This window comes from Ptychodera flava, chromosome 9 (assembly GCF_041260155.1).
Source record: "Ptychodera flava strain L36383 chromosome 9, AS_Pfla_20210202, whole genome shotgun sequence".
In the NCBI taxonomy this organism is placed as follows: domain Eukaryota; kingdom Metazoa; phylum Hemichordata; class Enteropneusta; family Ptychoderidae; genus Ptychodera; species Ptychodera flava.
This window is the reverse complement of record NC_091936.1, coordinates 33,624,571-33,641,163: the sequence shown is the minus strand read 5'-3', so window position 1 is coordinate 33,641,163 and position 16,593 is coordinate 33,624,571. Positions and strand designations below refer to the sequence as shown.

The 16,593-nt window shown below is 38.5% G+C and overlaps 1 protein-coding gene across 1 annotated transcript; it reads right to left on the bottom strand.

The window, feature by feature from the left end:
- Positions 1 to 3,032: 3,032 nt before the first annotated feature.
- Positions 3,033 to 9,918, bottom strand: LOC139140751 (histone acetyltransferase KAT6A-like). The gene is made up of 4 exons (XM_070710147.1): positions 9,777 to 9,918; positions 7,765 to 8,829; positions 4,400 to 4,502; positions 3,033 to 3,326 (listed from the first exon to the last, which is right to left on the bottom strand). Exons 1-4 carry the CDS (start codon positions 9,823 to 9,825, stop codon positions 3,320 to 3,322), a joined length of 1,224 nt encoding a protein of 407 aa, XP_070566248.1. The 5' UTR covers positions 9,826 to 9,918; the 3' UTR covers positions 3,033 to 3,319.
- Between the last annotated feature and the right edge of the window lie 6,675 nt (positions 9,919 to 16,593).

Below are 16,593 nucleotides of genomic sequence, written 5' to 3'. Positions count from 1 at the left end.
GGGGTTCCCCTCTATACTGTCTATGGTTGCACGAGCAAACCATAATATTCACTGCTTTCCTTTTACCAAAATCTTCTCTGATTTTCTTCTTTAAGCAAGCCTCTTGTCGTTTCTTTTTTTCTCACTTTATAAAATCAAGTATCTAAGTGGCTAGGGATAAGATAAGTTTTCAAAGTCTATGATTCGGGGATTTCAAAATGTTTAACTGGAAGTCATCCGGCCTCCCAAGTTTCCAGCTGAATCCTAGCATATATTACATTAGCATCTGAATGAATTCCACATTTGCATATTAATAAATTGTTACATATTTAATAAATTATTGCAAAAATATACGATAAATGCAGCATCACTTGACCAAACGTTTTACGGCGAAATCTAATTAGAAAGGTAAGCTTACAGACCGACCCAACAGGTGTCGATTAACTTTGAACTAAATTTGCATGAGGGTCAAGCGAAAAGAAAGTCGCGGGGTTTTGAAAACCGACCCTAAACGAGTATGTAATAGTTACTGTAAATAGCGTAAGCGAATTAATAAACAAAAAAAACATGTGAACGCGAAAAATGCAAATTCATAACGTTATTCATATTGTTGTACACCACAAACAAGCAACATTGCGGCCAGTGTTGTCAATACCTTATGCTTCATTTCATTCTGCAAAATGCATATTGCATGAGGACGAGAATATTTCACATTAAAGAATTATACGACATAAATGTTCATCAATGTATCTTCAGCAAAACTAATCCACCTCGCACCTGCACCAAGAGATCATGGAGACGAGAAAATCTTTGTTTGCGACAGACTTTAGAACAAATTTAGAAGAATGCCATGCAGATTTTCTTACTTGACAACCCATTCAATTTATGCTGAATATATTCAAGCGAGTTGATGGGCGTGACCGCAAGTGCAGCGGACTAGTGTTAATGTGACATATTCGCTGTAGTGAGCGATTGTCTTGAAGACATTGTGAAGGATACTACCAAGAAAACTATACACTCATTGCAAGTTATCAGACGATGTATTGTAGTTTGCAACAGTTTGCTGTCATTTTGGCTTGCAACGTGAGGCACAACAATAAACACTGATTTGTACCATTCACAGACTAAATTAGGATTTTATGAGTTATACTGCACACTTAAATGATATGAAAAGTTGCTGGCTTTTGTGTTTCAGAACGCCAAATTTGGACCTCATTAAACAGGCAAATCGGTATAACAGTAATGTTTCGGCTTTCCCGCTCACAGCTAGCACATGCAGTATAAATGTTCATGACCATGTACAGTCTATATACATACTCGTGACCATAGTACATGTTGGTAACAAAGTTCGAAAAGAATTCAGTGTCGCGTTATTTCAGTAACTTTTACTTGCGTTTTTGTCCTGTAAAGCAATTTTACAGACTTTAATGATCCACAACACTTTATTAGACAAATTCTGCACTCACAGCTTTTCACACTTTCACATACACTCACACACAACAGTATTACTGCCATCGCTGCATCTATATCTTGTGAACAACGCCTTGAAATACGGTCTAGTGAAGACACCTTCCAGATCCATAGTTGGTTGGTGGACCAAAACTTCTCTCATCCGATCCTGCCTGAGGCTACCGTCGATATCTGAATTCTATGTTTTAGTTAACCAAGGATTTGGACCTATGCACGGAAAACATTATGATAAATTTTGAATGCTTTAAAAGTAATGCTTAAAACGAGCTGAGGTTTTAAGGTCGGACAAATATGGTTGTCGATTGTGTGTCCATAAACGTCACGGGTTCATCCTTTTTTACATGTATGTGATCAAAATTTCAACTCCTACGAACTGGACTGTGGTCAAAGATGAACAGTCCAGTTTACTATATAGCGCGACTAGTCCAGTTTTGATGGCAGTCAGACACGTACATACATGCACGAGTCTTGTGTCGTGATATAGCAACACGGTTCCCTCTGAAAACGTGATAAAAAGAACTGTTCACCGCTACATTTTTTGAACGACTGCAAGATTTAAGAATCAGAAAATACAAAAACCCGACCTACCCATCTCTACCCTATTTTTGAAAAAGCTTGTGATTGGAATGAACAACTTTTTTTAATTTAGCGTGATCAGTGTTAGCAGAGAGCTGTATCTCGTTTCTTTGCGAAATGGCGTATCAACAGTACCCAGAGAGTCATCATCTTACTGTCCAGCCTCATGAAAGTACTTATGGTATAGATCTTATTGAAAGTTTGTAACAGTGACACCCTGTACTGTCAGGATGCATGTAAGGGAAATTTAAAGCACACTCTGCCAGCTGTAATGTTCGGTATTTTTCACAGTATTTTGTTGTGTTTGTAAAATGTAGTCTCTTCTTCTACATCCAAAGTCATGACATTCCCAGTGTTCAATTTGTCAACACAACCTTTGCGTGTTTTATGCCCAGTGTTTTCGTTGACAACTTACGGTAGTACCCACCTCGAAAGTGAAAGATTTAAAGTTTTGCTCAATCTTTTCTCAACGAATCTTTCAACCATTCCCCTGCAAAACCAAGGAAAAAATCGGGGACCACTGTGCAAACTTTGGTACCAAAGAAAAAAATTACCCAATATTCACCGATATTTGAAAAATTACCGAAAATTCAAAATGGCCGCCTTCCCTGTGTTAGGGCTATTTAGAAAAAATAAAATTTTCGGTTTTCGAAAAACTGAGAGGGGTGATTTTTTTTTACACCAAAAGCTTTAAAATGAGCCCCAACAAGTAGATCAGAAAGCATTGTAGAAGTTTGAGAGGCCGACTATATTTCCCCGAGTCGCATTTCACCTTAATTGAACCCTATCTAGAATTCCCTTGCAACAATAACACTACATGCTCTTCATAATACGCTATGTTTACAAGGCTAGCAATTCGAATTTCAACATACAAAGGAGAAGAACGAAAAAAAATGCATATGTTTTTTTCAGAATGTACTTGTCTTCTCACAGCTGGAGACATTGTACTTCAACTCTGATATTTTGGTATTGTGAACTGTATGTGAGTAAAAAGTCCAGAAAAAGTATGATGTTTGATCGTTTTTATTTGCGAAAACAGATATCACCGAAAAAATATCAATCCCAGACAAATTGACGATATAAAAACAAGCAGGAGCCTCAGAGGATTGTCAGCAGCCTTTTTACACCCCGAAAAAATATTCATTTTTTGAAAGACAAACATGTAAACATTGATAGATTTGACCGACAGCCATTCTTGGTTGGACTTGATGAAGTATCACCACATGTGCACAATGGGACAGGTACACTGAAGTCATTCCAAAGGCTTCGCTGCCAGGTCTTTGATCAGAATGCATTACAGTCTGAAAATAAATCAAAGTTTTTTTTATTTGTGTTGTTTTATACACATGTTTGTAGTTGATATTGCTTACTATTTCGACTAAGACTATGTTGTCGCATTATTGAGTGGTGATCAAACTTTTACGTAATCTGTTAGAAAACCTGAAACTTTTGGTGATAATCGTACAAACGATTAGCTAGCAGGGCCTCGATGTAAATTGGCAAATACTATAGCAACGATCTGCATTGCATTATAGAGAATGTGTCTCCAGGTATCAATAAAACACTTTATCTGAATATGTGTGCCCTGTTTAAATGCATGCGGTAACTGATTGGTATAATTTTTTGTACAGTATCAGTGAACATAAGCTTTTACATAATATGCAATTTTCAGTACAGCGCTGATGACAAACGTAAATAAGGCTAAATTAAAAATTGTTTCCAGAACTCGACCTACTCTATTTTAAAGCCCTCTGACCCTCAACTTTTCCCCTCATTTTCAAAATCGCTGAATTTGGCTGTTTTTTGATGGGTTATACTGAAATGAAGATTTAAAAAATTGTATAAAGTTCCCGACCGACCTAACCTATTTCCCGACTCTTGTTTATATGGAAACACACAATTTGTTCTTTCATGCCTAAATAGAACGAATTTTATGACGATTTTCTAAGGTATTCTAGGAGAGGTGACGCAGAAAAAGTACATGTTTACAAGACCGCCATGCTGTTGTTGTAATTTTGAGTTCGGATGATAAAAATAAGCATGAAAATCTCTTGCGTAGCTTGTACGCATGACTAATTGTCTATTCATGACACCGAGCCTTCGCTCGACTGAGTCTGAAAGACCCGTCGCTTGAGGGCGCTCTTGACGAGAATTCTCGGCGCGAGCTCAATAATAAATAAATAAATAAATAAATAATAAATAAATAAATAAATAAATAATAAAATGAATTAATTTATCAATTGATATGAATCAGTATATACATATATGAACAAATAAATTCGCTGTCGATCTTTTTGGACAGTCCTGCTCTTAGGAATAATAATATCAGCAATCAAAAAAGGAAATAGTTATATTATTCAAATGAACCACTTACCTTCTGATATTGACAAGTTTTCTAGCGTGGAGCCCACTTCTTTTCCCTGCTTTAGAATCATAGTTTTCATTTTCCTTCAAGATATCGAGAGCCTTACGTAGAACTGGAAGAGATGTTTTAGCAAAAATGAGAATCAGATTTTGTTTATAATTATATTACAAATAAGGTAGAAATTGGATTCAAAAGACTTTAAAAACTTTGCTCAAACTTTCCTTTAGAAAACGCTCAACCTTTCTCTATCAAACGCAAGAATATTCATCGAGGGTCAACTTGCAAGGCTTGGTGCTAGGAAAACAAATGAATTGCAAAGTCAATTTTCCCGTCAACAAATGCACCAATTGCAGTCAAATGAACCCATGAATCAAAATCCTGACGCCCCTTGTCTGATATCTGAAAATTTGAGTCAATTAATTTTGATGACAGGATGACAAACGTGACGTTGAATTTCGCTGTACCATTTGAAGGATTATGCGATGAGAATCCTGAGGCACCTTTTTCCTTCCAGTCCTTGTGGACCTTTAGCTCCATGCAGTCCTTGTGGACCAAGTTTACCACTTCTAGATTGCGGTCTTTCCACTTATCCATTAGTCTCGCACGCCAGACCTCGAACCTGCATGCGGTGCGAGCCGCGAGCTGCGAGTAACCGCACCTCGCGGCTTCGCCGCTCGGGCCGCACGCAGGTTTCGAGGTCTGACATGCCAGACTACCTGTCCATGTGCATGTGCCCGAAATAATGACATGTCCGTGTGTATGTTTGATAAATTGTGTAACGATATAATACAAAATGGTCGCTAGCACACATTTTGACTTCCATGTCTATAAACAGGAGCTGGTATCGTACAAAAATCTGCCTGTGTTTATGGATGGTGCAAGCGTCTCTCTGCCTGTCTGTCTGTTGTCGCTCGAAGAACCCTGGTAAACAGGTGAGTTTTGGCATCTCTTTGGCAAAATTGGTTTCACTTAGACTTATATTAGACACTGGTTACATATTGGCCCCCAATTGAAAGATATCAGGGGAATCATATAATTTATAGTACCACTGTAATGCACTCCAATTCTGAAGCTCTGTTTTTGTGGAATATATCGCCGCCAGGTGGTCAATCTGTTTTTACCGTTTGCATATGTCAAAAGTCTTGAATCAGACACACAAGCTTGGGAATGACGTTCAAATTTGGCACAAGGACATGAGATCTTGTGGTTATGAGTTTGTATGAGTTTGTAATATTAACAAACATGGGTGCCATTTGACCCTCGATGTCACTTTCTCCAATTTATATTTGTCATCGCCCTAAGACATACCGGGAAAAGTTACTTTCAAAAACGTAAAAACTTCGAAAAATGATGTGGCTTACACGGGCTCATCATTATTTTTTGTATGAAGTAAATTGATCAACACTTTCAGACCTCTATCTGTATATTCCATATCCGGTTTCTTTTTCTCTTGACTTTAAATATTATATTTTGTTGCTCTTATAGCAGAGATGCTTTTGCTGACAGTATTATAAAGTTGTACCGTAAACTGAATGTCTCAAAGCCAAAGTATATACCTTGGACTTCACTTCGACATATTCAAGCGTATGCAATGCTGTCGCCTCTCTCATGACGTCAGAAGTGTAAATGCCCCGAATGTAAAACCTTTTAATCCACGTAGGAAAATCCGCATGTTGTAACACTTTTCGCTTTGGAAGTTCCTTTGTTATCGTACTCCCGAAAACTAAACCTAAATTCGAGCCATTTATTTTTTGTTGTTGAAAGTATAGAACTACTTATTTGACTTTCAAAAGACTTAGACCAAGGAAACAATCTTCTTTTCGCTTTGCCGCCTGCTTCATTCAGGCAGAGCTAAATCGCTTACATACATACGACTTGTATCCAGGAGACTGACCTGCGTGTCTTTCTTTGGCATAATGAACATGAATAGAGTAACTCCAATGGCATCAATCACAATTACAATATAGACAGATATAGTGTCTGGCTGAAAGGGGACGTGATTGGCGTTTTTTTTCCGGCTGCAGTCTTTCCATAATCGAATAAGCAGTTTTATGGTTTTGACGAAAAATCAGAATACAATGCTAGATGTCCGTTTATATTAGGGGTACTGAGGAGAGATTCTCGCCAATTACACCTTTAGTAATCCCAAGGGTTCATGCAGGAGCCTTTCGAATGCATGCGTAAACATTTCATATGTTCTCACTCAAAGCAAAAGTGAAGTTTTTCCCCTGAGCCTTAGGTCTCAATGCATGAACATTGTGTAATCTTGTACCACCAAAGGGTATTACTCAGTGCAACCACACACAGAACTAGACTTTGACTAACATCGTGCCCATCGCTGTTTTTCATGTTTCTATCATGGCTTTTGCGCCATTAACTGACAAAAAGTGTGAACTGTACGTGAATTTACAAAGCGAGTAAATGTAATGACAAGAAATAAATTTTGATGTAAATATTCACAGCATATATAAATGTAGCTGTGGAAACGCAGCTATCTGTTGGCGGGGTAGCGGGGATCGCTATGCGGGTCAAAGGTCAACCCCGCCACGGATATCCACAGCTAATATAAATGATATGAAATATGATATAAATAATATAAATATTGAGGGTGTAGATCTAAGGAAAATTTAGTTCTCTCTGTCTTAGGGTTGCAAGATTCATGAAGTTTAAGAAACAGATATTATTAACATTGTACTTGAAGAATATTATATATATATAATATATATATATATATATATATATATATATATATATATATATATATATATTATATATATATATATATATATATATATAATCTCAGAATCATCAGTAAGTGATGTGTGCCTGTTGAATCAGGCAAAGGTGATTGCATTGCAGATACTCAGCCTCTCAAATCTGTAGAATTATTTCTAGTCCATAGCCTGTGGGGGCTCTTTTTGAAACTGTTAGGGTAAGTGACCGTCTTAGTTTTGTGAAAATCCAAAAATGAATTTTCCCCGCAGAGTTAACATAGGAATGGCGGCCATTTTGAATTTCAAATTTCGATAAATGTTGGGTAGTTTGATATTCTGGTAGTAAAACTTGAACAGTAACCCCCGATTTTCATGCTAGGTTTGTTAAAGGTATACTGTCACCCGTTCCAATTTTGCCACAGTTACCATGGAAAGAGAAAATCTAACCAATCACAGATTTTAAGCGGGTGGCCGCCTTTTAAAACTATCGCCCTCACATGGGCATTTTGAATACCAAGGAACGTCCCTTTGACCATATATGGGCATATTTAGATTAGGGTGAATGGTTGAAAGCTTCATCGAGGAAAGCTTAGACAAATGTTTCGTTCTTTCAATTTCGAGGCGCGTACAACCTTAACATCGAAATTCAAAGGTACTCACCATTTTCTTCTTTCTCCAATGCTTGGAGTTCACGGCGCAGGTCATCCTCGTCACCGCTGCCTTCCTCATTCCCTGGTCTCTTTTCATCTGCTGCGGGTCCCGCTTTTCCACCTTTGTCTGCTGCATGGTCATCAGGATTTTTACCCATTTGGTCACTCTCTTTGTGATCTTCCTGTTCCGGTTGTCCATGCGCGTGCTTGTGATGGAGTTGCTGTAAGAAATTCACCAGTGCTGGAAGCTCTGACGGGAGGTCCGACGGTAGATCCGATGGTAGATCCGATGGAATAAGGTCTAACAGGCCTTGTAAGGCGTCAGATGGAAGCTCGGAAGGCAAGTCAGATGGAATTTCGAGAGGATGATCATGCGGTTTACCAGAATTCGGTTCTGCTTCGTTTCCTTCAGGTTCTGGCTTGTGTTCGCTGCCAACATCCTCGGGTTTTTGTTCTTGGTCATCAGGCCGGGGAGGTCTCTGTTGTTGATCAGGTTTCGGTGGACCTTCGCGACTTGGCAGCTTCTTGTCCCCGTCCTTGGCCTTTTGATCGTCGCCAGGCTTTCCAGCCATTCCACCATCCTCCTTGTGACCTTGATCACTGGGGCGTTCATCCGTTTTGTCATTCTCGTCATGCTTTTGATGGAGAAGTTCCAACAAGTGCATCAGCCCTGCAGGTACGTCTGATGGTAGATCAGATGGCTGATCCGAGGGCAATTCTGACGGGAGAAGGCCCAACAAGAATCCCAACAGATCAAACGGAGCGTCAGAAGGGTGGTCATGATGGTGGGCCTCAAGATCATGAGATCTATCGCTCTCGCCATCCAAGTCATAGAGATGATCCAAAATGTGCATCAGCGCTTCTGGGAGGTCGGAGGGTAGATCTGAAGACGCTATATCCGATGGCAGAAGTGCCATTAGTGTCTCCACGAGAACATCAGGATCAGAAGGCAAGTGGTCGTCATCATGCTTACGATCGCCATGTTCACCTGCAGCACCTCCAGTTGGTCGGCCTGATGTGGCGTACACCATACAGAGGACCGCGAAAGCAAGCAGAAGCTTCGACATGGTTTCACCTGTCCGATAAAAGAATAAATAAACATGCAAGACCACTAAAGCCTACGTTGTCGTTTCATGCTGTCGTGTACTCCAGGAAATGTAACACGTGAAACAGGCTTTCTTTTTTTCGTAAACACCTCTTTAATTTTTTGTTACAACTTAAAGTTCCGTAAGCAGAACTGCAGGAACGTCCTATTGGAAGGTGTGGCGATTTTTACTTTGAAAACAATTGTGTTACATACAGAAGAATGTTATTTCGCTCATATGATTCGCACCCTTTGAATGATGCTGGCGTGCTCAGTTTTCAATATGGTTATGGCACAAATGCAATCACTGAATGACAAGTCACTTGCAAAGAAGACTAAACCTTAATGCTTGTAGGCTGATCGTTTAGAGTATGATCAATGCACTATACCGGAGCTACTCTTAGGGCGCTTTTAAAATTTGTTTCTTTTCACCTGATTACGGTAGAATGCGCCTCGGGGTTAGATACTCGGACTCTTGAACTCTTACAATTCTTTTCTGATCTACCACTTGTGGGTGTTCATTTTAAAGCTCTTGGTTTGAGAAAAAATTTAACCGTCTCAGTCGTTTCGAAAATCGAAAATTTTATTTTTCTTCATAGAGTTAACACAGCTATAGTAGCCATTTTGAATTTCAAATATCGGTAAATCTTGATTTTTTTTCTCTAGCACCACGATTTGCACGTCGACCTATTTTTATACTTATTCTTGGTTTTGAAAGAGAATGGTTGAAAGATTGGTTGAGGAAAAGTTTTACCAAAAGTTTAAGTATTTCATTTTCGGGGCGCGTGCTACCTTAAAAAAAAGCGGTCAAACTGAATCATAACCGGCGACGCCTGTGAATATAATATGGTGCAAATACATCAAAACGGTGATTGCGAGAATATTTTCAGTCAAATTCGACCATTGCAGAAGACACCTGGCTGTGTTTGATAACTCACCTTGTGACCGGGCGACACCAAGTGACTTATTGTTTGCGAAGAAAGTCATTTTAAGCCTGAGTCATTAGAATAACAAAAGTGTCCAGAGTTTCTGCCAAGTCTTAGCTATCAAGACATTGTACGGCGAACATACAGGTCTCAGACTTGCACAACAGCGCTGCAAATCTTCATTAATGTGCACGGTGACGCCCTTTCTGGTGTTGTTCCCAATTAGAACCACCGACCTGTTGTTAAAGGTTTAGAAATGGTGACAATGAGAGTTTAGCTTCACCAACAAATGCGAGATTATGTTACGAAAATGACGAAACACGTGACGTAAAATAGCTTACTAACATTTGCAAACTTTATTTCCCACATCGAATTACAATTATCAGGGTCCCCCTTTGTGGAGGCACCGTGCAATTATCAACAAAAAGCAATAGGACTACACGACTATACATTACTAGTAAAAACTCGTCTGGGCAAGCCTAAGACTACTCACTTGCCAAGTCGATTCTGAGCATTGTTTTGCGCATATGGTTTCCATAAGGCACGAGGAAACTGCCCACCTCCGTGCACAATGAACGAATCATTGCATCTGTATTTACGTATTGATGTGCGCCTACAGCTTGAGAGACACCCAAAACTTGCAAGAACCGAGAAAAATTGAATTTTCAGACACTTCCATACAGGCATAACATAGTGAGAAAACCTAGCGTAAGATTATCAGGGGACAAATACATGACATAATGAAGGAGAAAAAGAAATCTTTACACAACCAGTGCTAAAGACACCCAAGGTTGGTAATATAAATCTTTATTGGCAATATCATAGTCCAACGTATTAAAATAAAATGAACAAAAGCAATAAGAAACCTGTGCTTAGACCAAGACATCCTACCCCAACCCCGGGGACGGACATTTACGCTAGCCCCTATGATTACAGTAACAACGGTGCCTGGTAAAGCCTTTAGGGTAATGCTGTAGATTTTACCAGTGCGCATGTACACAGCATTGTAATGGTAAATAGTTCACTCGTGTGAAATCATTCTGAAAAGCAAATCAGGGTGTTCTACAAGCCTCAAGTAAATCCGTGCTATACATGGAACCTGTCTCCTGTTCTATAAGGGCAGTAGATCGATCGGGGTCGACGAGTACCAAAATATTTGGAAAGAAATAGCCACGTGCTGGGCTCTTTAAAGTGTGTTTGCAGGGTTCTCAGGTGAAGCAACATCGGTTCTTTGTGTGTAAATACTCCTCAAAAGGAACAGTCATGCAAGCGTTGTACTAATTGCCGTCTTTCTCTTGCCTCTATAAACGATTTAACGATTATATTTTTCGGCTTGTTTTAATCTTGATTTCGCAATGTCGGCTGATTTTGCAATTGATAAATCTAACGCATCACTAGCAGGGTCACAGACAGCTTTGAATTCTGTTCATTTGCTGATGATTTTGCTAGTAAAAATGGTGAGAAAGCGATTATTATGGAGATTGTCAGTCTACCGAATGATTATGAGAGCAATGATGGCCTTAGGATGACAACATTAATAGCCGTGGTTTGATTTGCGAGTCGAAATTTTTCAAGACGTCATGAATGATACCACGTGTTAAAATTTCAAACATACTGTGTTCCGTTTGCGATTTCCTCTACTCTGCAACATTACATATTCCCTCCGCCGCAGAACATGGCACTTTCATGTGAGACCTGCGCCAGCATTACATTTAAAATTTCCTTTTTTATCACGAGTAGAATAATGGCATCACTTCTTGTAATTTAGACAGTTCTACTTGTTTTATACTATTTATTATAGCAAGTTTTTTTTCAGCTAGATCGTGTTGGTGTTTTATTTTTTCATTACCTTTTTATCACTCTCTCCCCGAGAGTGCGCACTTGATAGAGTACTTTGACACAAGTAGAATTTTGGACCTTTGAGGTAGAATGCGCCTCGGGTACAGATATTCCGACTCTCAAACTTTCACAATTCTCTTCTGATATACCACTTGTGAGGGTTCATTTTAAAGCTCTTGGTGTGAGAAAAATTTTCACCTTCTTAGTTTTTCAAAAATCGAATTTTTTTCCATAGAGTGGAATGGCGGCCATTTCTTGATTTTGAAAGAGTTTGGTTTTAAGATTCCTTGAGAAAAATTTGAACAAAAGTGCAAGTCTTCCACTTTCTAGGCGCATACCGTTGGAAAACCTGTTGGTTCACAATAAATAAATAAACAAACAAATAAATGACCAATCTATCCATCAATCAATCAATCTATTGATTAATTAATCAATTGACAAATGGGTATGATAGTCAAGATGTGTAGTTGAAAGTTGATGTACAGCAGGTTAACCTCTTAGATCTTTCGATGGTGCCTCAACACTATATGTCACGCAGGGCGACTTTAACCTGACGTCATTAAAACTTTCGTCAAGACTTTGACACTCGCATTTGGGCTCACTATACCAGTTTTGAGAATCGATTTACAGCTGATGCTATAAAAAATAGGACGGTCGGCATTTTGAATAGTTTTCTGTGTGCCTTTATTTATTTTTTCTATCAAATAACATTATTTCTTACAACCTTTCACTTCTTTGCGATAAACGAGATTCTTGGTCCCCTTTGCCTTACCTGTATTGCTCTACTTTTCAGTCTGTGAATAGTTAATGTTGCTTCACTTTCGCTTGTGATATTTCTCTGCTGAAGTAACAGGGGATTTTTACGCCAGACTGGGCATGAAAGACCACTGTGACGTAATGCCTCTTCTGAATCACGGTATGTCTTAATACTTTGTAAAGCTTCATCGTGACGTAACTACTGCGTCGTCATTGCGTGGGCGTAGATCGCATTAAGCACTAAATTGACATTTACACGAGAATGAATGGTCGGTGGACGTATCGTGAGTTTTTTTCTACAGTTCAGTGGTAACTACGGTGTGATCATGTAATTGTTACATAAACGTTGTTGCTTTAGCGGTAGACGCTGAAAAACAACTTTGATTGATGTTTCCCTTTGCAGAGCCGCTATTCATGAAATTCTAAATTGAGAGAGAGAGAGAGAGAGAGAGAGAGAGAGAGAGAGAGAGAGAGAGAGAGAGAGAGAGAGAGAGAGAGAGAGAGAGAGAGAACTTGAAATACAAGGATTAAAATGTTTTGCTTCAAAAGTAAAAATAAATTCCCACGAGATTATCACGAGAATGAAGTTCGCAACTCAAAAAGGTGTTTTGTGTAGTTTAATGACCAGTAAATCACGGATTGTAAGTCTCTGAGAAAAGTATTATAGTATTATACCATTGATACTGGGAAAATGGAAATAAAACCAACAACAATTGTGTTTGAATTAGCAAAAAGACATCCAGTAGAGCAATTTAAACGGATTTATATTGTAACGCCATATACTGTCAATATATGCGTCAGCGTGATGGTGGGGAACGCATGTTCTGCGCTATTTGATGATGACACCCCACTGGACTTATTGCATGACTTCTTTGTTCCCAGGCAGACTTCTCATTAACCACAGGTTGTTATACCATGTCGCTGAGGAACAGACAATTAAACAGTAAGGGACCACGCAAAACATGTGCATACATGTAAGAGCAAAAGACAATCGTTGCGTTTGACCTCGAGGCTGCTGCGTCTCCCTATTAGGGTAGAAGGCGCCTCGGGGACAGATATTCGCGTTTTCAAATTTAATCAATTTTATTCTTATCTACCACTTAAGGGGGACTCATTTTAAAGCTCTCTGTGGAAGAAAAGTTTTCACCATTTTAGGTTTTCGAAAATAAAAAATATTTTCCCCATAGAGTTAACACGGGCATGGCCGCCATTTTGAATTTATTATCGGGAAATCTTAGTAATCTGTCTCTCTATATATATTACCAAATTTTGCACGGTGACTCTGATTTTTACTCTTGCTTTGATAAGAGAATGGTCGAAATTTTCATCGAGAAAGTCTGAGCTAACGTTTAAGCGTTGAGTTTCGAGGCGCATGCTACTTTAACTCAAGTTTATTACAGGACTTACAGCCACCAATCAAAATGAACAAGAGTGTTAGCAACATTGTAAGTAGGTCACTAGAGGAGTAAGCAACTTACACTTACAGTAGCAAAACAAAATCATGAAAGCGATATTGTTTTCATTAGCAAGCCCTCGGGAAATAGGATAGGTCGGTCTGGAACATTTTTTCATTCTTAATTTTATTTCAGTGTGACCAATCAAAAAACAGCAAATTAGGCAAACTCACGAGTGATTTTTTGAAAATGAGAAAAAAAGTTCAGGGTTTGAGGGTTGTGAAAAAGGGTAGGCTAGGTTACCAGAAACATAGATAATTTTTTTCATTTGGCCTCAAGAAAGCAAAAAAGACATTGTTATGCAACAACTGGTAACTCCCAAATACATCCAACGAAGTAAGTCCTCTCCGTAAACATGAATATTCATAGCAGCAGTAATATATTGTTATGCACAAACTGTCAATCTCAACCAAAATTCCCCCCTGCGTAACCAGCGAAGTTTAGCCCATGTAGATTCACTCCAGTTTAGTCTCCATGAGTGAGTCTCGCGACGCACGAAACAACGTTGTGGAGATGAAATTGTAAAATCAATTCTCCAGCAACCTTTATAATGTCTCGCTCTACTTTTGTATTGAGCACTTTGTATCGGAAAAGTCGAACCGCATATATATATATATATATATATATATATATATATATATATATATATATATATATATATATATATATATATATATATATATATATATATATATATATATATATATATATATATATACGGTAAAAATTGATAACAAGTAGAAAACAGGAGTTAGGCGTTTCTCAAAGTTTCACGCTACATGTGTTCTCTGTAGCGATCATCAGACGAATGGTTCAACTTATCTTATCTTCGAATGTAAATCGCTCTGCCATACAGGTATTGAGCACTTTTACACATATATATATATATATATATATATATATATAATTAATATATATATATATATATATATATATATATATATATATATATATATATATATATATATATATATATATTCACTGATTTTTCTCAAGGTGTTTTTATTTTCTGTTAACATTAATAGGGTGAACTTACACAAAAGAGGTTGGTTGCTGTGCTATTGCGGAATGAACTTCGTTCTGAGATCTTGATATTCTGGGCACACTTGTAGAAATAGAATTCATCTTCAGATTGACCCTAAGAACACAAATTATACAGATATATACTCCATCAGGAAGAGAGGTTTTTGTGCCATCGCCCTATCTTTACTTTCTGTGAGTGTAATGAATTTCGGAATTTACAGAGAACTAGACTGAGGCTGAGCGCAGAATTTTCAATATGCAACGAATACAGTGGGTTTCAATTCACACAGAGATGTGGCCTTCCCCCTTCTCCATTTCTACCGTTGCTCTGTTTTCATGAGCAAGCGTAGCAAGCGGTAGATTTTTATGAATATATAATGAGTGTGTTTGAACCAAATTTGAAAGTCTTTTATCGATACTGTCTGGTTTTACTCAATGGTTTACGGTCAGTCATACCGTGTTTTACACGTGCGTCAAGGAAGGACATGTTTATGAAACTGCTGGCGTGTTATGTTTTGATTGGCGTGAAGCAGTGTTTCTGGCCTGAGAGCTCACAAAGTAACTATGGTTGCTACGCGACTGGCAGTACGATGCCATCTCGTCGTATTTTTCGCATAATCTCGTGTAATTATCAACCACAAACAAAGCCTCCAAAAAGTTTAACACCTTTGAAGCTCATTTTAATAAGAAAAGCCAATAGTCTACAGAGACGACCATGGAACACAAGGCATGCAAGCGTTGCGACTCTGTGTATGTTTCTCTGTGCTCGTAGACGAAAAAATCTAACGAGGGGATGGCAAAATCCACACCTTATGATCCAGAAGTGAAGACACAGGAACAACCAGGTTATAAATTTGAAGATGTTAAAATCTTATTGTCTAATTTTCCAGTAACCATGACATCGTGTACACATTCAACACTCTCGCGAGTCATCGAAAGGATTGCAAAATAGTTTCAGCCCGTAATTCTCAGAATAAGATTAAGCCTATTGTTCTGATTTGTCTATTAAAACGCTTGCATCTTTATAGATAATAGGACATGATAGGATATAAATTGTTACTGTGCTGATTGAAAAGTTTGTACATCACATAATCTTGAAATCGTTTTGGAGAGTGCCATGGACCTGTCTTTCAAAGGACGAATTCGAAGGTAGAGAGCGTTGCAGGTCTTACATGTAGGTGTCACTCCACATTGCAGTCAGTCATTCAATGATACGAGGACCTCAGCTGTGCAGTCTTGTACCGTCAACAATGCAACACACCGGAGAATTGCATACGCGCATGATAGAAACGCGACAACAACAACAACAACAACAACAATCGGGAGAATGCCGTGGAGGTTCTGACCATTATTGTAAAAAAGAAATGGATATTTCTTTTCTTCTACTTCATTATGATTAACTCTTTTGTATCATGATAGATTCAAGTATTTGTTTGTTTCTAACTCTGTATCAATCATACCTTCCTGCAGCAGTGATGACATATCTTTTCACTTTATAATATCGAATTCTTGCAACGCCCCCTCTATAAAAATCCAATACCTCCCGTTCTTTCGTTTATTTCTCACCGAACAAGCCTCACTGTGAGCAAAGAACGCCCAACGGACCGTGCCGGAGGGTGGTTGTATACTAACGTGATGTTTTTGTTGTTTTTTGCCCCGGGAGAACATCTTACCATGAAGTCCTGACAAAGTTAAGCAAATAAGGGCGAATTGTAAGGCCATACTAATTAAATTCCTTGTTTCGCTTCCACTCAAAA